This window comes from Lepidochelys kempii, chromosome 3 (assembly GCF_965140265.1).
Source record: "Lepidochelys kempii isolate rLepKem1 chromosome 3, rLepKem1.hap2, whole genome shotgun sequence".
Classification (NCBI taxonomy): Eukaryota; Metazoa; Chordata; order Testudines; family Cheloniidae; genus Lepidochelys; species Lepidochelys kempii.
In genome coordinates this window covers 132783825-132804111 of record NC_133258.1, presented here as the reverse complement: position 1 = coordinate 132804111, position 20287 = coordinate 132783825, and the positions used below count along the sequence as shown (strand labels likewise).

General features: G+C 44.8%; 1 protein-coding gene across 1 annotated transcript in view; it reads left to right on the top strand.

The window, feature by feature from the left end:
* The window catches only part of PCNX2 (pecanex 2), a 224877-nt gene that overhangs the window by 80795 nt on the left and 123795 nt on the right, over nt 1–20287 (top strand). The window contains exon 16 of the mRNA XM_073338102.1: nt 18505–18614. Within this exon, the coding sequence (XP_073194203.1) occupies nt 18505–18614 (110 nt within the window). The remainder of the gene's footprint in view (nt 1–18504; nt 18615–20287) is intronic.

The window sequence follows — 20287 nt, the reverse complement described above, 5'->3', positions numbered from 1 at the left end:
TCAAATCTATGAATCAATGAAAGAATGGGTGCCAAGTCTTAATCAATGAACAAATATTGGTCTTGTCACAGTGGAGGGCATATATATACATAAGATTATTCAAACAGCAATGTTAACACCATGTTTTGTGTTTGAGGCACTTTTTAAAAAGCATACGCTGCCATATAATTTTCAATTTTAGTATGAAGAGCAAGAAGTTACATTCTACATTTATGAACTTATGTTCTTGAGACAATGCAAGTGACCTCCATTTTTCCATTCTGTAATAACAGAAAACATATATATACCCAGAACAATAACTCAGTGGCAGTCACATTTCAGCATTGTTTTGGTTAGGCTGTAAGGATAATTTCACATGGATTCCTTGTGCTGTAATTGTAAAAGTTCACTTTGAGAGCACCATGGGAATTCAACAATTCATTTTGTATTCTTCGTTTTAACCAGTTCAAAAACCTTCTTCCACTTGTCAGTCAACTTTTCTGAAAAAAATTATTGGATAATATTTTAGCTTTTCTGCAAATAATTTCTCTGTTGGTTCTCTCAGTGAGAGGTGGAAGTATGTGGCTTCATGTGTCCATCACTTCAGAACTTTTTTTGCATGTTATAAAGAATAGGAGTTACATCATTTGTGTTGCAGCTAACCTGATTTTTCCTTTTATTTCCCAAATGTTCAGTAAACAGTAACAAAAAAAAATGTTCAGAGTAATTGGTCACACCTAAAGTCATAATATGAAAAATCTCCGAAAAGGAATAACAGGAATTCAAGGCCCTAATCCTGCAAGATGTTCCACACTAGCTGACCCCAATGTGGATCCCTATTGAATGTTTTTTTAACCATTATTATATAATAATTGATATGCCTTGGATCAATCAGCAGAAAAGTTCATGAGGGGAGCAAGATTTTGAGTCATAATGTTCTTTTTGACACACTTGGCGTACAGAAGCCACCAAGTGGAGTGGTGGTTCTAAGTGACCTTGAATAATTTTTAAAAAAACTTGTAATGCCCCAAACATACAGAGTTCATTAGCTAGGCAAAATTTTATTTTGATTATAACCTTCACCTGCTGCACAATATCTTTCCATAAATCTTATACCATGTGACACTTCCACATCATGTGAGCAAAATGACACCAGCTGCCTATCTCAGCTTTATATTTCAGAGTACTGTATATTAATTTGATTGATTTTACGGGGTGAGAACATAAATGTCACAGTCCATAGATTGCTAATACTTGTTTTTGTTGCCTGGTTACAAGGACATTTTCTTTTATTCCTCCTCACCATCACTTAGCTATATCATTCTGCAAGGCATCATTCCAATTCTTTCTGGCTTTTATTAATTTACTTTTTTAGCTATGGCTTCTATAAAATTAAGTAGCCTAGGTAGGGTTTCATTGGCTCTTTTGGTCATTCCTTTCATTAGCGTATCTAACAGCATCAATTATAGAGCTTTCTCTTTCTCTTTTGAAGTGGTTGGTAACTTGTTTACTTTTGAAAGTATGAATGTTCCCTTCAGCCTCTCTTTGTTTCTGCTCTACATGTTAGTTCTGTGAGCATCAACAGAAATTGAGAGTCCTACTAACCATCCTAGAACCCAGTCTATGAAGAGGTTCTCCCTCTATTTCCTGGAGGAGGTGTTTTTATTCTTGGATATTGGATTCATCAGTTTGGAGATGCAGAGCCAAATTCACCAATGTGGAATCTGATTGATCTGAATGGGACTGCATGATTTGTTGACGTTTTCTGCCCTCTTGAGCTGTTCTCTGGCTTGTGCCCAAATATTTAAGGATTCTCTTTTAAACCCTCAGGTGTATCTTCCTGTTTCCCCACAATTATTCAGAGTGCTGGGTTTAGCAGTGTGTCACTTTTCGTCTTTACCATTCTATTTGGTTACCTTTCTGCAACCAGTCCGTCAGCATTCTGTTTTGAGGAATAATAATACACCATGAAATATTTTGGAATCACCAGATTCCTCTCTTCTGTGTTGTTCCCGCTGTGGTAGGCAGACCTCAAAATTGATGCAAAAATGATTATAACTTATTTTTTTAAATATTAGGTCCTTTACAAACTTACTTGCGCTTTTACTGAATATTAAGATATAGCTACAAGTATGTTATAGCCAGGCTGCTAGAAAATATAACACTACCTGTCTATGTTTTAGTTAGTTACGTTCTTCTTCGAGTGATTGTTCATGTGCATTCCAGTAGGTGTGTGCGAGTGCCACGTGCACAATCGCCGGACGCTTTTCCCTAGCGGTACCTGTCGTGTCGGCTGTGGAGACCCTAGCGTGGCGCCTTCATGGTGGTGTATATATGTCTCTGCGAACCCACCGCCTGCTCAGTTCCTTCTTACCACCCGTGATGGTCGTTGCAACAGCTTAGTCTCTTGCTTTTGCAAGTGCCTTATCTAGTGGTTCCCTTGTTTCTGTGTAAATAGTTAGTTAGTTGTTAATAGTTGTAAATTAGTTTAGCTTACTTCTGGGGGTTCCCCCCGTTTTATTCTCCCTGGCGCCGGGGCATGCCTCGGTTGCAGGGGTTTAAAGCATGCGAGAGGTGTGCAAAACCTATGCCAACAAGTGATCGGCATGCCGCCTGTCTCAAGTGCCTCGGGGAGGGCCATCAGACAGATAAGTGCCCTATTTGCAGGAGCTTGAGACCCAGGACTAAGAGGGAGCAGGACTATCGCCTGAAGCTCCTCTTGATGGAGTCAGCCCTTCAGCCACAGCCTGAGCCAACACCAGCATCCTCGGCGCTTAGCGCACCGGCCTCAGTGCGGGATGTCCTGGCACCGAGGAAGGACTCCACCAGGGAGCACCGGCACCGCTCTCCGGCCCAGAAGGCCAGTGCTTCGCGGCAGCACCGTTCACAGCCCCAGTGCTGCATAAGAAAAAGAAACTAGACTGGGGACATTCCCCTGTCAGGAAGCTGAGGGGGGATTCCAGTGGGGTGCGTCCTCTGGTAGGACACCCTTGGTCTGGTCCCCAAGAACCAGCGCCGTTGACTCTGGCCCCAGTCACAGAGCCGTTGAGTCTGGCGAGAACGAACTCTCCTACCTGTGACGATTCAGAGGAAGAGCTTGACCTCCCCTCCACTCCGGACACATATGAAGTGGCTCGAGACCTCATTGATACGACGGCGCAGTACCTGGCTCCGCAGGTATGGGGCCCGGCCTCGCGAACTCAGGCACCACCTGTAGCACCGGTGACAGCACCGACTGTGGCGTCGTGCCTGGCACCGCGGGTGATTACGACACCAGTCATGACAGCGATGGCAGTGGTGGCACTGTTGGCGGCGGTGATGGTGGCGCCGCCGTTGATTCATTATCGGGGGAAGCCCATGATGTTGAGGCGCCGATCTCCATCTCCCCGGTACTGCTCCCCGGCACCGTCGGGCTCTGCTCCCCCATGGTCGAGTACAGAATACTCGTCAGAGTCAGACGCAGAATTGTCTGTGTCCCGATGCAGCCACTCCTGGTCCCGGCACCGATCCCGGCACTGTAGGCCAGCGGAACAACCGACACCAGTCGACACTTGGCCACCCCAGTGGAAGGGACCAGTGCAATGGCCTTTTTGGACACCCTGGGCCTACCACCAGGGTCAAGGTCAGGGATCTAGGCCGGTATCGGTGGCCCCCTGTGCCCCTCCATCAGCGACGTTGATGGCATGCTACACCCCTAGGGCCCCTGAGGATCCTTTACAGGACAGGGCTGTTGAGCGGCCACAAACAAGCACGGCCCCTCCTCTACCAATGTCAGTGGCACCTGAACCTCCGGTCGCGGGGTGCTCCAAGGTACCTGGCCCAGCCTCCAGAGAACCCAAGGGGCAGGAAGACCCAGTCCCGGGAACCTCTTCCTCCTCTTCGCCGGATGAGGCGGTGGTGGGCACCTCCACCACTCTACCACCAATGGGTACCAAAGGCCACCAGGACCTGCTTAGGAGGGTAGCAGTTAACCTCAACCGCCAGGCAGAGGAGGTTATGGAGGACTCAGATCTGATAGTGGACATCCTCACCCCTGAGGGTCCTTCCAGAGTAACTTTGCCCCTCATAAGGACAATTCAGAACACCACGAAGGTGCTCTTGCAAACCCCGGCCTCTATACCACCAAGAGCTAAAGGGGTCGAGAGACGCTACTTTGTGCCGCAAACGGGCTATGAGCACCTGTTTACCCACCCCCAACTGGGGACTCTGGTGGTTGATACGGCAAACTACAAGGAGCGGCAGGGTCAACCAGGCCCCACACCTAAGTCACATGACGCCAAGAAGCTGGATCTCTTTGGCCGTAAAATCTATTTGACTGGGAGGCTCCAGGTTCGGGTAGCGACTCAGCAGGCAGAGCTTAGCCGATACGCTTTTAATTTCTGGAACTCACTGGCTAAATTCCAGGAGTTAATCCCGGCTGATTCTCACAGGGAGTTCGTTGCGCTCCTTGAGGAGGGTAGAGTTGTGTCTAGGACTGCTCTCCAGGCAGCCTTGGATGCAGCGGACTCTGTGGCTAGAACCATGGTCACTGCCATCACTGTGAGGCGCAGTGTGTGGCTTCAGGTTTCGGGGATCACACCTGAGGCCCAAAACACAACACAGGACCTCCCCTTTGACTGTGAGGGCCTGTTTGCTCAAAATAAGGACACACGCCTGCACAGCCTGAAGGACTCGTGGGCGATACTGAAGTCTCTCGGGCTGCACACCCCAGCACCTCAGAGAAAGCTCTTTAGACCTCAGTCCACGTACCGTTTCTACCCGGGGCACCCTAGGCGGGATCCACCTAGGAGGAGGGGCAGAAATAACAGGAGGTGCCCATCGCAATCCTCCTTGAGCCAAGGCCAGGGTTCAACCAAACAGTCCCCTGGCCCCAAGCCCAACTTTTGAAGATGCGCATGAGGAAGGCGACCCAGTCGCCTTCTTGGATCGTTCCCCCCCTTTGTGAATCGACTCTCCCGCTTCTACCGGCTTGGTCTCAGATCACGTCAGACCGCTGGGTCCTCAGCATGGTGGGGGTGGAATATTCTATCCAATTCTGTTCCCTCCCGCCCTCCCATCCCCCTTCCCTGTCCCTCTTCAGGAACCCCTCTCACGAGCAACTCCTTTTACAAGAGGTACAATCACTCCTAGCTCTAAGGGCAATAAAGGAGGTTCCTCAGGAATTCAGGGGCAAGGGGTACTACTCCCGCTATTTCCTCATCCCCAAGGCCAAGGGTGGGCTTCGGCCTATTCTGGACCTACGAGACCTCAACACATACATGAAAAAGGTGAAGTTTTGCATGGTCTCTCTATCCGCCATCATTCCTTCCCTGGATCCGGGAGACTGGTACGCTGCCCTCAACTTGAAGGACACATACTTTCACATTGCTATTATTCCAGCCCACAGACGCTTTCTCAGATTCATGGTCAGTGGCCAGCACTACCAGTTCAAGGTGCTCCCATTTGGCCTTTCCCCCAGTGGCCCCCCGGATGTTCACCAAGTGTATGATGGTAGTGGCGGCCTTCCTCTGCAGGTGCCAGGTGCAGGTGTTCCCGTATTTGGACAACTGACTCATCAAGGCCAAGTCCCAAGCACAGGTGGTGGAACACATATCCCTGGCCTGGGCTACGTTTCACAGGTTGGGACTTGAATTGAACGAGCCCAAGTCCATATTGACCCCCACACAAAGAATAGAGTTCATTGGCCCTTGCTTGGATTCCACACGTGCAAGGGTGTTCCTTCCGGAACTGCATTTCAAAGCGCTCACGGACATTATCCAGACCCTTCTCTGCTTCCCCACAACTATGGCCAGGAATTGTATGAGACTACTGGGGCACATGGCGGGCTCTACATACATGGTACAGCATGCCAGGCTGCGCCTTTGGCCCCTCCAGACGTGGTTAGCGCAGGTGCACAGACCGGGCAGGGACCTATTGGACTCCATAGTGACCCTCCCACCTCAGATTGTCCACTGTCTCCAATGGTGGCTGCAACCACAGCTGGTTTGTGTGGGAGTACCCTTTGCAAAACCTCAACCCATGCTTTCCCTTATCACAGGCGCCTCGGCGCTCGGTTGGGGAGCACATCTGGACAACGTCAGAACCCAGGGCCTCTGGTCCCATGCAGAGCTAATGTGAGGGAGCTCAGGGTGGTTCGCCTGGCATGCCAAGCATTTCAGGCCTGTCTTCAGGGCATATGCGTATCAGTGCTCATGGACAATAGTGCAGCGATGTTCTGTATAAACAAACAGGATGGTGCTTGTTCCTCTCCCCTCTGTTGGGAAGCCCTGGCGCTCTGGGACTTTTGTATCACCCACTCCATACACCTGCAGGCGTTGCACCTTCTGGGGGTGCAGAACGAGCTGGCAGACGGCCTCAGTCACTCGTTCCATGGACACGAGTGGTCCCTCAGGCCGGACGTCGCTCACTCAATTTTCCAGAGCAGGGGGCTCTCCCCACATGGACCTGTTCACGATGCGGAGCAACAGGAAGTGCCAGAGATTTTGCTCCTTCCTGAACCACAGCCCAGGCTCCACCGCAGACGCCTTTCATCTGTCATGGACAGATCACCTGCTGTACATGTTCCTGCCATTCCCCCTCATACACTTGTCAGGACACGGCTTCCTTAATCTTCACAGTGCCAGCGTGGCCCCGCCAGCACTGGTTCACCATGTTACTGAACCTCTCAGTGGACAGACCAGTAGCGCTCCTTCTCTGTCCAACCCTAATTTCACAGGACCACGGCCGTCTACAGCACCCCAACCTGGAGTCACTCCACCTCATGGCGTGGACGCTCCATGGCTGAACCCTCTTGAGCTTCAGTGCTCGCACTCGGTTAGGGAGGTCCTGCTGGGGAGTAGGAAACCCTCCACTTGAGCCACGTACCTGGCTAAGTGGAAGCGTTTCTCCATTTGGTCTCAACAAAGGGGAACTGAGCCACAATCAGCCCCAATTCCCCTTATTTTGGACTATCTTTTAGATCTCAAGCACCAATGATTAGCAATATCATCCCTAAGGGTATACCTTGCGGCCATTTTGGCCTTCCACCTGGGAACGGGGAGGGGATCAGGGTTTGGTAATCCCATGGTGAGCAGGTTTCTTAAGGGCCTCGACAGACTTTATCCTCCAGTACCTCGGCTCGTTCCCCCCCGCCCCAGGAACTCAACCTGGTCCTATCCTCTCTCATGGGGCCCCCTTTTGAGCCCATGGCTACTTGCTCTCTCTCCTACCTTTCTTGGAAGGTGGCTTTCGTGGTGGTTATACCCTCTGCTAGAAGGGTATCTGAACTCAGAGCACTGACCTCCGAACCGCCTTACATGGTATTTTATAAAGACAAGGTGCAGCTACGCCCCCACCCTGCGTTCCTGCCTAAGGTTGTCTCCCAGTTTCATGTGAGCCAGCACATATTTTTACCTGTGTTCATCCCTAAACCCATGCCACTAACAGGGAGCGCATGTTCCATTCCTTGGACGTTAGACGGGCCTTAGCATTTTACATTGAACACACAAAGCTGTTTCATAAGTCACCACAGCTCTTTATTGCTATTGCAGAAAGAATGAGGGGCTCCTGATCTCATCACAGCGCATCTCGTCACGGATGACGTCCTGCATCAGGACTTGCTATGACCTGGCTAAAGTTCCAGCCCCGCTGATTATGGCGCACTCTACCAGAGCGCAGGAAATGTCTGTAGCTTTCCTGGTGCAGGTCCCTATCCAGGACATCTGCAAGGTGGCAACCTGGTCTTCAGTCCACACCTTCACTACGCCATTACCCAGCAGGCGAGGGATGATGCTGGGTTTGGTAGGGCAGTCCTGCACTCAGCTATTAGGTGAACTCTGACCCCTCCCCCGGGGTAACTGCTTGGAAGTCACCTATTGGAATGCACATGAGCAATCACTCGAAGAAGAAAAACCAGCTATTTACCTCTCGTAACTGTTGTTCTTCGAGATGCGTTGCTCATGTCCATTCCAAATCCCACCTGCCTACCCGCTGTCGGAGTATTCCGGCAAGAAGGAACTGAGCAGGCAGCGGGTCGGCAGGGACATATATACACCGCCATGAAGGCGCCACGCTAGGGGTCTCCACAGCCGACCCGACGGGTACCGCTAGGGAAAAGCTTCTGGCGATAGTGCTTGCGGCACATGTACACGCCTATTGGAATGGACATGATCTCGAAGAACAACAATTACAAGAGGTAAGTAACCATTTTTTATAAAATGTTCAGGCTGGCTGAAAGAAATTGCAGAAGGTTTCTGCTTTCTGTCCCCAGGGACAAGCAAATGGCAGGAAGATAACCTCTCCTTCGCCATAAAACCATGTTTATTACCCCAAAGAGCTTTTAGACAAATTCAGAAAAGCTTCATTTTAAACTTGCTTTAATTTTCTCTATGAATTTTTTTATACTATGTTTTGAGAAATGGATGTAAGCTTGGTTGTCGTGATTGGTACGGTGTATAATATATTTGATAGGCATTTTAATTGTAAAGACTGCAACTAATACACACAAAATGGATGTCAAAGAGAAGAGTTACTGAAGAGCCTTATCAAACATAAAGCCTAGGGGTAAAGTGGACCTATATGAAGCTCCTCCAACCTTTCTTTTCAAATAAAAACTTCTGCTTGTCTCTTAAAAACCTCAAGGAAAAATGTATATAGTTGGAAATATTTTAAATTTTTGTTTAGTTCTTAAATATTGAAATGGGAAATAATTTTGATTGGAATATTTGCAAGTATGTTAGTTAAGTGCAAAGCTCCTAATATAATTTCCTAGTTTCATTGCTAATAGTAAAATGCTTAGAATTTAATGACCTTGCTGAGCTAGTTACTAATGTAAGAAACCATTTAATTATAGAGTATTTATATTAAGGGGGAATTAATTAATTACTGGCACTGTACAAGCAACCCTCTCAACCAACACAGAAAGACCTGAAGAATCATTTCTCCAAAAATTGTTATAAAAGAATCAACAACTTCTTAAATAACTTTTTAAACTACTGACTTTCTAAGAGTTATTTAATGTAGGATGACTGTTTTGAGAACTAAAAACTTTCATATGAAGAATAGGAGTGTTTGGACTTTTTGGAAACAGAATTTCATTTCTTGTTGAACTCTAATAAAATAGAAGAAAGATTTCAAAAATGGACTGAAAGTAAGGAAAAATTTAACTTCTAACTTCAAAAGATTATCTGGGATTTTTCTGCTACATGCAGAACAAAGGTAATTAGAAATGTTGCATATTCATTAAATAGACTGCATGTTCAGGAGCTGAAAGTGTCACCTAAGCTAACCCTGGTGGTATGGAGCCAATGAAGAAATTCTAGGAACCAATTTGAATCTAAACAAGCTTGGAAGAGGTAATTTTTCTATAATTTCATGGAAATAGGAAAGAGAAAAGTATAAAAAAACTCTGAAGTGAGCACCTCTGCTACCCTGCTTAAACAGCAAGCACTCCACAACTCATCCTGCCTGTCTCTAAAAACAAGCTACTACAAAGAGCTTAGAAGAACAGAAAAGACTCAAGAAGAAACCAAACCAAAGAAACCTCCCCAAGATTTCAACATGGATTGGTGAGAGAAAATTAACCAAAATACTGCCAAGGGATTAGATTTAAAATGTCTTATAATTTTGTTAGGATATGGAAATGCTGTGATAATTTAAAATATTAACAGTTTCTCCTGTTAATCACCAAATGGTTAGACCAAGTATTCCTGGAGATGAGACAGGGACTAAACATTGGTAAACAGAGAAATAATGGGATTAAGTTGGATTTAAAATTCTTAATATTCATAATTGGCCTGTTTTAAAACAGCTCCTTAAATGGCTTCTTCTAAGTAACACATTTAAATATTTTCTTCAATTGCATAGGATTTAGTTAAGATTGCTTACTTTGCCCAACTGTAAATTGTCTGGTTATTTAGAATAACTAACAGCATCCACCTGCCATTAGACAAATTCTGTTGCCCATACATAAACAGTTTTAAATTATCTAATAAGGGCTTGTCTACACGGTGGAGTAATGCACACTACAGGGGTGTGATTTCTAAAGAGAACTAATGTGTTGTGCATTAATTGGTGTATGTAGGCTCTGCTGGTGCACACTAAATGTTCCCTAGTGCACTTCAATGTAATACTGTTTCAAACAGCACTGTGTTAAAGTACACCAGCAGGGTTCACACAGACCAGTGAATGCACAACAGATTAGTGCGCTTTAGAAATGACACCCCTATAGAGGTATTATCCTTCTGTGTAGACAAGCCCCAAGATACTTAAGACAGCATTTCACAATAGTTGTAGGAAACAAGATACTTTAGTCTTAACTTACCAAAGAAAGAATGCCCCCAGAAGCATTTCACACTTAAGGGTGTAATCTCTGGTAAAAGCTCTCCACAGATAGACGTACAGAAGAGATTGTAACGGACATAACTATTTTATCATTAGGCTTAATGCTTAATGTTTACTTTTCCTTAATAATAAAATAGCCATGATTAATAATTCTGATTATTTTGCTTGGTCTCAATACTGATGGTTCTCTAACGACTGTAAAAAACAAAACCAAAAAATCCATGCAAGTAAAATAGTGGGAGCCACATCTTTGAGTTGGCAGTAAACTCAGTAAATTAGTAAGACCTGGCCTACGATTTCTTGTTGTGCTCAACTAAATATTTTTAGTAATTTTTTAAATAAATGACTTGACATCCAACAATTTAAAACAGGGGTCGGCAACCTTTTAGAAGTGGTGTGCCGAGTCTTCATTTATTCACTTTAATTTAAGCTTTCGCATGCCAATACTACATTTTAATGTTTTTTAGAAGGTCTCTCTATATAAGTCTATATATTATATAACTAAACTGTTGTCGTATGTAAAGTAAACAAGGTTTTCAAAATGTTTAAGAAACTTCATTTAAAATTAAATTAAAATGCTGATCTTACATTGCTGGCCCGCTCAGCCCGCTGCCGGCCTGGGGTTCCGTTCACCTAGGCCAGCAGCGGGCTGAGCGGGGCCGGCGGCTGGGACCCCAGCTGGCAAGGGGCTGGCAGCCAGGACCCCAGACCAGCAGCGGGCTGAGTGGGGCCGGCGGCCGGGACCCCAGACCAGCAGTGGGCTGAGCAGCTCAGCCTGCTGTTGGTCTGGGGGTCCGTCCGCCAGCTCCTGCCAGCCAGGGTCCCGGCTGCCGGCTCCTCTCAGCCCCGCTGCCAGTCTGGGGTCCCGGCCCTGTCCACATCGAGTAGGTACCTACTTTCTCCCTGGTTCTGGCTCATTCTCTTCCTCTCTCTGCACTGAGATGAGGGTGGGAGTGCACTGAGAACAGGGCTGGGGGTGAAGAAGCAGGCTGGGGGTTGGGGTGTAGGGTCTGGCCAGGAGCTAGAATGAGGGAGGGAGCTCTGGGTTGGGGCAGGCGGTTTGGGAGTGGAGCGCTTACCTGGGCAGCTCCCATTTGGTGTGAGAGGTGTAGGTGGGAATGTGGGTGTGCGTGTGCAGGAGCTCCCGTTCGGTGCTCAGGGTGGGGATGTGGATGTGGGGGTGCAAGTGTCAGGGCATGAGGTGTGGGGGGTGCAGGAGTCAGGGCAGGGGGCTGGAGGTGTGTGAGGAGGGTGCAGGAATCAGGGCAGGGGGCTGGAGGGCTGGGTATGTGTGGGGGGTACCAGAGTCAGGGCTGGGGTTGTGGGGAGTTCAGGGGTCAGGGCATGAGGCTGAGGTGTGTGGGGAGTGCAGGGGTGAGGGCAGAGGGCTGGCAGTGTGGGCTGGGGTGCTCCCAGCCCCCTGCCCTGAGCAGCTCACGGCAGGGAGCTGGAGGGGATATGCCGATTCCACCCCCTTCCCCAATGTCCCTGGAGCAGAGAGCACACTGCGGCTCTGCTTTTCCCTCTCCCACTTCGTAGTAAGGGCTGACAGCTGATCGGCCGCAGGGAGGGAGAGAAGGAGGGGCAGGAACCCTGCACACTGGGGGAAGAGGTGAGGGGAGGGGGAAGCTTGCCCGCCCTGCAAGGAGAGAGCGCTGGGCGGAGAAGAGTGGGCTGGGCAGGATTTTTAATTGCATGCTGCTGTCCCCAGCAGGTAGCAGCGTGCCATTAAAAATTGGCTCGCGTGCCGTAGGTTGCCAACCCCTGATTTAAAATTAACCCTATTTGCACCACATAGCCACTGACTTTGATTTGTGGCTTATTAAATCCAAATTAATCCAAGTTATTAAGATCCAAATTAATTTTTCTATAGTTTCTTTTAATTGTTTAAGGAACTTATGGGTTATCTTAATCATCATGGGAAAAAAGAGATATTGGATCTAGGAAAAAATATTAATCTGAAGTAAATGTACTCATTTTATAAGTGGCATGGGTGGCCTGTTCCATCTCTAGATAATTGCAAATTGTCTTCATCAGAAGTGTATAATCCGTATGTAAGTAGCTATGCTGTATGCCTGGAATCAAATATTAAAAAATAATTTACCTGTGGCTTTTGGTAGGCAGTTTCTAAATTTCAGTGCCTATTCTAAGCACCATTCAGAACATCTTAGAATTAGTATAGTTTGATTTGTAGTCTGATTCAGGCCCAAACTCAGCAGTCATAATAATGAGTGGAGCAGTGCTTCTTGATACGTGCTTTTTAAGAACACTAACTTCATCCATGCACTAATAATTTGGTATATATTTGTGCTAATTAAAGTTCTACCGTGGCAAAATATAGAATGCAAAGCTCCCTTTCAGACAGCTAGAACTGCCCCCAAAATGTTTTCAAACAAGACCGAATGGACCCTCGTGTATACATAGAATTCCCAGATGAGTAAGGGAGCAAATATAGAATTATAGGCTTATTGCACAGTTTTATTTCAACCACATAAAATACTTCAAGCAGATTTCTGGAGACAGGTTCATCAATTCATATACTTCCCAATTTAGAGACCCTTGGGGTCCAGGGAAGAGCTATTAAGGATGTAAATTTTGGAGAGGGTCGTCAAATACTATGCTTTGCAATGAGCAGTAAGTTATTTATAACCATATCCGTGTCCAAAAACCCATCTTTTGTTGTATTTCAGTGTTTTTCACTGGTGATGAAAATAATATCTTCTGGATTTAACAAAAAGAATAGTAAAATGTGTTTGCAGAAACCTGTTTGTAGAAGTCGAGAAGGTCCAAGATTAGTTTTATGTGTTAGAGAATGAGTATATTACTGTACAGTGCCACATAGTAAAGTTGAATGGAAAAATCTTTCAGCAATTCCTGTCTAACCCCCTATTTTTAGAGTTTTGTAACTAGTAAATTGAAAACTAGCTGAAACTTAGGTCAAACCAAGCACATGGAAACTTCATTTTTAACACTGGCTGTTTTCAAGGTTTATAAATATAAAAAGTGTTACCATTTTTGGATACTTTTTGGGATCCTTATAATGTTTTTGAGATTTATGACAACTACAAAGATGTCAGCAAGGGCTCAGTGCAAATTCAGTACAATGTATTATTTATTTATTTGTGTTACAGTAGCATCTAAGGGCTCATGTCATGGACCCAAGACCCCATTATGCTAGGCACTGTACAAACACAGAACAAAAAAAAGACAGTCCCTGCCCCAAGGAGCTTACAGTTGAAATATAAGAGAAGAGACAACAGATGTATACAGCCAGGTGGGATTATAAAGAAACAGTGAGACCATGTTAGTCAGCATAATAGGCAGCGGTTTCAGCCCACAAGTGGCTTAACTGTTGCCAAGTTTTTTTGTAGGCACCATGGAACAGGAGAGAAAAGAAAGGTTTTGAAGGAGAACAATGAGGTAGCTTTGCAGAAGTTTATGGGGAGCTCCTCCCTTCACTCTAATAACTTTTCTGCCATCAACAAATCATCTAAATAAATCAACATTATGATTCTTACTTCTGGATTGACATAAATGGACGAATGAACATAATAAATGCTCCTAGGGTAACTCACAGTCCTCAATCATTAGTGTTCATTGAAAATAGAATACACTTGGTACCAAAATACTATGGTTAAATTTGTGGAGAAGTTTGTTACAACCACGGGGTTCCACTTGCTCATAACTTTCAGAAAAATTATTTTTGGCTAAAGTTTGCCTTGTAAGATCTCAGCCAAGAGGTAAATATTTCACAAGAATGAGGAGTGGGGTTTTTCCCACTTATTATTACCATGTCTTTAAAAGTAAAGGAATAAAAAACAGCTGAATTTCAAAACCTGCCCTGTAAATTGTGCTCAGAGTACTGTGTGTCTAGGATGGGGCAGGGACAAAAATGGCTGAATGATGATAAAATTATAAGTGGTTGCAAAATCACTTCTCAACATGCATTGCTAAAATATATAGGGTTAGGGTTAAAACTCAGAACCTATACATCACGTCTTACACAACGGGTGCTTGTCTCAGCATCCAGCTACACTGCAGCCAGTGACCAAGCAACTCTTGCAGCCTTTATACTTTCACTCCTGGTGTGGTAGCAGCAGCCTGCACTAGCTATCTGCGATGAGGGGGATGTTCCGAATCAAAACAACCCTGATTACTACATGTTACCACAGTGATTCTACCATGTGCAGGACCTTCTCTGGCGTTGAGTGGGGAGCAGGATTTACTACAAAGTACCTTTGAAACGTAAAGGTGTATCAGGCTTAAGAAGCCTTTTCTTTTAAAAAAGGGGACAAATGACATGAGAAAGTGGTTTTTTTGTTTGTTTGGATACTTCTACTATGCCTAACTTTTTTTAAAAAATGTTTTTTATTTCTAGGGCAACAAACTTTTAAATTCCAGAAAAGCTCTTATCCACCTCTTAATTGGTTATTTTGGGAGTAGGTGAACCTCTGATGAAACAGAATTTTTTTTTCTTTCAGCCTCAGTGTTTATTTAACTCATCACTTTCATCCTTAACCCTGCACCTGCATTTCACTTGCTTTAAAAACCACTATTTGTGTGTGTGGATCAAAGTCAAAATTGTATATGGAATGAAAGAGCAAGACATCACCTAAACAGAATGAAGGCAACTAGGAATACAAACTCCCTCTCCGGAATGACAGATAACATCACCATCCAGGAGTGAAACCTGTCATTCCTTTCCCCCCAGGGAGAAGAATCATTGTCCAATTATTGACTATGTTGTTCTTTCAGCTTTTTTAATTTAGAGCTCTACCAGACATCATAAGCCAGGAAGGAAAATGACAAAATGGATATGGGTTCTTTACACTTTTTGTAAAACATACCGCATTGGCATAGAATGTGTTTTCCCTGATTGCTGTGTAGTTTAATTCTGAAGAGCAGTAAAGAGGTAACTAGCTGCAGAAGAGGGGACAGGCTAAGAACAGAGAGGTGCATTACATAATGGACTATTGAAGTCATGTAAAAGAATATGTATGATCATCTAGGGTTTATTTAATACTAGGAAGGGGAAGGAGTTATGTCTCATACAGTATAAAGTAGTTTTGAAATTGCAAGGCTCTTTAATATATTTCAATTTTGGAAAAGAAGTTATACACCCAAGGGTCAGTTGTGGCTTTGACATAAGACACATGTATGGGGAAGTGTGTAGCTGCACTGTGTCAGACGCAGATTATGACTCAGTCATATTATGAAGTATGTATTTGATGGAGCCATTTTTAAGATACTGGTCATCAATTAATTATCATCAAAGTTTCCACGAATATTCTGAGTTGAAAATAAACATGGAAAATTTTAGCCCAAAGAGCAGTTTTTTTAGAAAGTTAGGAACAACTGAAAGTGGATGCTGGAGCTGAGCCTTAACAATGGCAACCACTGTTTTACCCCTTCTAATAATAAATAATAATGTTAAGAGTGTTTGATCCTTGCAAGAGCGTTGTTCATGCCTGCATTTTTTGTTTGCATGTTGCTGTTTACATTACCATAGCCTACAGAACTTGGCATATCTCTCTGTCTGGAGGAACCAACTAGGGGCCATGCTCCTCTTGACCTGCTGCTCACAAACAGGGAAGAATTGGTAGGGGAAGTAGAAGTGGGTGGCCACCTGGGCAGCAGTGACCATGAGATGGTTGAGTTGAGAATCCTGAAAAAAGGAAGAAAGGTGGGCACCAGAATATAGACCCTGAACTTCAGAGAAGCAGACTTTGACTCCCTCAGGGAACTGATGGGCAGGATCCCCTGGTAGGCTAATATGATGGGGAAAAGAGTCCAGGAGAGCTGGCAGTATTTTAAAGAAGCATTATTGAGGGCACAGGAAAAAAACATCCCGATGTGCAGAAAGAATAGCGAATGTGGAAATTTGGACAGATAACTAAGGAGGAGTATAAAAATATTGCTCGAGTATGCAGGGGTGTAATCAGGAAGGCCAAAGCACAATTGGAGTTGCAGCTAGCAAAGGATGTGAAGGATAAAAAGAAGGGTTTCTACAGGTATGTTAGCAACAAGAAGAAGGTCAGGGAAAGTGTGGGACCCTAACTGAATGGGGGAGGCAACCTAGTGACAGATGATGTGGAAAAAGCTGAAGTACTTAATGCTTTTTTTGCCTCAGTCTTCACAGATAAGCTTAGCTCCCAGACTGCTGCACTGGGCAGCACAGTACGGGGAGGAGGTGAGCAGCCCTCAGTGGTGAAAGAACAGGTTAAGGACTAGTTAGAAAAGCTGGACATGCACAAGTTCATGGGGCCAGATGCAACGCATCCGAGGGTGCTGAGGGAGTTGGCTCATGTGATTGCAGAGCCATTGGCCATTATCTTTGAAAATGCGTGGCGATTGGGGGAGGTCCTGGACGACTGGAAAAAGACAAATATAGTGCCCATCTTTAAAAAAGGGAAGAAGGAGAATCTGGGGAACTACAGACCGGTCAGCCTCACCTCAGTCCCTGAAAAAATCATGGAGCAGGTCCTCAAGCAATCCATTCTGAAGCACTTGGAGGAGAGGAAGCTGATCAGGAACAGTCAACATGGATTCACCAAGGGCAAGTCATGCCTGACCAACCCGATTGCCTTCTATGATGAGATAACTGGCTCTGTGAATATGGGGAAAGTGGTGGATGTGATATATCTTGATTTTAGCAAAGCTTTTGATATGGTCTCCCATAGCATTCTTGCCAGCAAGTTAAAGGAGTATGGGCTGGATGAATGGACCATATGGTGGATAGAAAGCTGGCTACATCGTCGGGCTCAACGGGTAGTTATCAATGGCTTAATGTCTAGTTGGCAGCCGGTATCAAGCAGAGTGCCCAAGGGGTGGGTCCTGGGGCTGGTTTTGTTCAACGTCTTCATTAACGGTCTGGATGATGGGATAGATTGCACTGTCAGCAAGTTTGCAGATAACACTAAGCTGGGGGGAGAGATAGATACGCTAGAGGGGAGGGATAGGGTCCAGAGGGACCTAGACAAATTGGAGGATTGGGCCAAAAGAAATCTGATGAGGTTCAACAAGGACAAGTGCTGAGTCCTGCACTTAGGATGGAAGAATCCCATGCACCGCTACAGGCTGGGGACCGACTGGCTAAGCAGTAGTTCTCCAGAAAAGAACGTGGGGATTACAGTGGACGAGAAGCTAGATATGAGTCAATAGTGTGCCCGTGTTTCCAAGAAGGCTAACGGCATATTGGGCTGTATTAATAGGAACATTGCCAGCCGATTGGGAGAAGTGATTATTCCCCTCTATTCGGCACTGGTGAGGCCACATCTGGAGTACTGCGTCCAGTTTTTGGCCTCCTGCTACAGAAAGGATGTGGATAAATTGGAGAGAGACCAGCAGAGAGCAAAGAAAATGATTAGGGGGCTGGGGGACATGACTTGTGACGAGAGGCTGAGGGAACTGGGCTTATTTAGTCTGCAGAAGAGACGAGTGAGGGGGGATTTGATAGCAGTCTTCAACTACCTGAAGGGGGGTTCCAAAGAGAATGCAGCTAAGCTGTTCTCAGATGACAGAACAAGGAGCAATGGTCTCAAGTTACAGTGGGGGAGGTGCAGGTTGGATATTAGGAAAAACTATTTCACTTGGAGGGTGTTGAAGCACTTGCATGGGTTACCTAGGGAGGTGTTGGAATCTCTATCCTTACAGGTTTTTAAGGCCCGGCTTGACAAAGCCCTGGCTAGGATGATTTAGTTGGGGATTGGCCCTGCTTTGAGCAGGGGGTAGGACTAGATGACCTCCTGAGGTCTCTCCCAACCCTAATATTCTATGATTCTATGCAGGCTATTGAGAAAGCTTGCCGAAGGTTGAGTAAACAATCTTTGATTTTAAGGTTTAGCAAATAAAATGCAATTTATTTTATGCACATCTCTAATTTGTTCTTTTAATGAGGATTATAAATTTTGCCTCTGGTTTTTAGTTAGAGGTAAAAAATTCTGCTTTTCATGTGTTTTCTAGTTTCTTTTCTAGTTGCTGATTATGGAGATATTTTTGTATATCGTTTGTATAATTCTAAAGTATGTCTGTAACATCTCAGCTATTCTCACAATAATAGATTGTGTAATGAGAGAACTACAACTCCTTGATATAGGATGTATTGAGTACTGTAGATCTCCACTCTATATAGGATTTAGCTTCCTTTAAAAAGTAAGTTTTGCATTCCTAACATAAAAGTATTCTCCTTTTTGTCCTTCCCATTAGGAACCATGGGATGCTCGACACATTCCAGCACTGTTCTCTGCTTTCTGTGGCCTTTTAGTTGCACTTTCTTATCATCTTAGTAGGCAAAGCAGTGATCCATCTGTACTTATGTAAGTTGTCAGCAAACTTTTTTTATTGGTTATATTATATGGCATGTAGACTATTGCACAGGGTGATATTTAAGTCTGGAGAGGGTGATTTCTGAATTCGGTAACTTGGGACATCTTCTGACAAAGTTGGTTGTGTAAACTTGGGTCTCACTGGGAAGAAACATACTGAAAAAGTATGATAAAGGAGGGCTTTTATGGTTATTGTTACCAGTGTTTTAGAAAACATTCTTTTTTGAAAGGGACTGGATATCTCAAGGACTAGCAATAAGATACACATTTACCTCTAGATAACTGGTACAAAATAAGGTACTGATCCTGCAGAAGTTCATGTATGTGCATAAGTGTACTACCATGAGTAGTCCCATTGAAATCAATGAGATGATGTACAATCATAAAGTGAAGTATTTGCTGGATCAGGGCCAAAGACTATTGTCAGTGGCTGAAAGGTAGTGTCCTTAGTTTGGTAGCTTGTATGAAATATATTTTGGTCTTGGTCCATTCCAGTAGCCAGCTGTCTCCATTGCAAAACTACCAGCAGATTTGTCAGTAAATGGTGCCACTGTCAGTTGTCTTAGCAGAAAGAACAATGAATGAATAAACAGAAACCAAGCTATTCAATTTCTCATCACAGGGTACCCAAAATACTTTGATGAAATGGGAAGTGTTCACACTTGCTGCCCATGGTGTATCAGTTCGGTAAATGCATAATGGGCTTCAACCACCAGGGCAATAAATCTGGTACTTTTCATCAGTACTAAGTTATTTGGGTCAGATTTTGCTGTCTGGGAATTATATGATTAACCCTTATGGAACCAGCTAATCTCCAATGGATGCCACCTGGGGACAGGCTAATTATCAGGGTTTGGGGAGATGCATTAGAAAGCACTATAAGAAGCAAGAGGAAGAGTTTCTGACCCTTGGGAAGCATGACCTGATCACAACTCTTTTGTCATGTCAGTTCCATTACCTTTGCCTCTCCACTGATGTTAACTGCTCTTCAAGGTAGTAAGCATTTAAAGCTGAATCCAGGGACTGTGAAGAACCAGTGTAGAAAAAGCAACACGATGATCTGAAGGTTGGGCTGACAGAAGCAGAGGTGCAGCTAGAAACATGGGGCCCCCTGCCATCTTGGTGGGGGCCTTTTTTGGGCATTCACAGAGAGAGCCAGGTAATACTGAGGGAGACAATGGGGAGTCATTCTACGCAGGGGAGGAAACAGGAATGGGAAGGAAGGTGAAAAGGAGCTGTGGCATTAACTGAAATTCTTAAATTCTTCAGTGTGGTTTATGTAAATCCTGTCATCATCCTCATGATCCCTGGGGACAGATAAGTTAGATAATTACATGCTGCTGTATTCTGTGTGCGGTGGAAGTGCAGTAAGAAGTGCTTCCACTTACTTTCCTGTAGCCTAATCCAATACTCATTGAATCTTTCCAGTCCTTTCAATGGGCTCTGGATTAGGTCCACTATGAGTGACATATAACTCATTCTACAGGATGTTATAGAATACAGAAATGGTTGTGGGGTGAAGTACCATTACACACAGGAGGGCTTATTCAGTTTTTGTGTAAAATACACACAGAAAAATACCAAATAAGCACTCAAGAATGAGTTCTTTAGATTTTAAATGTGTATTTTCCTCAGGATATAATTCACAGTCCATTAGTATCTTT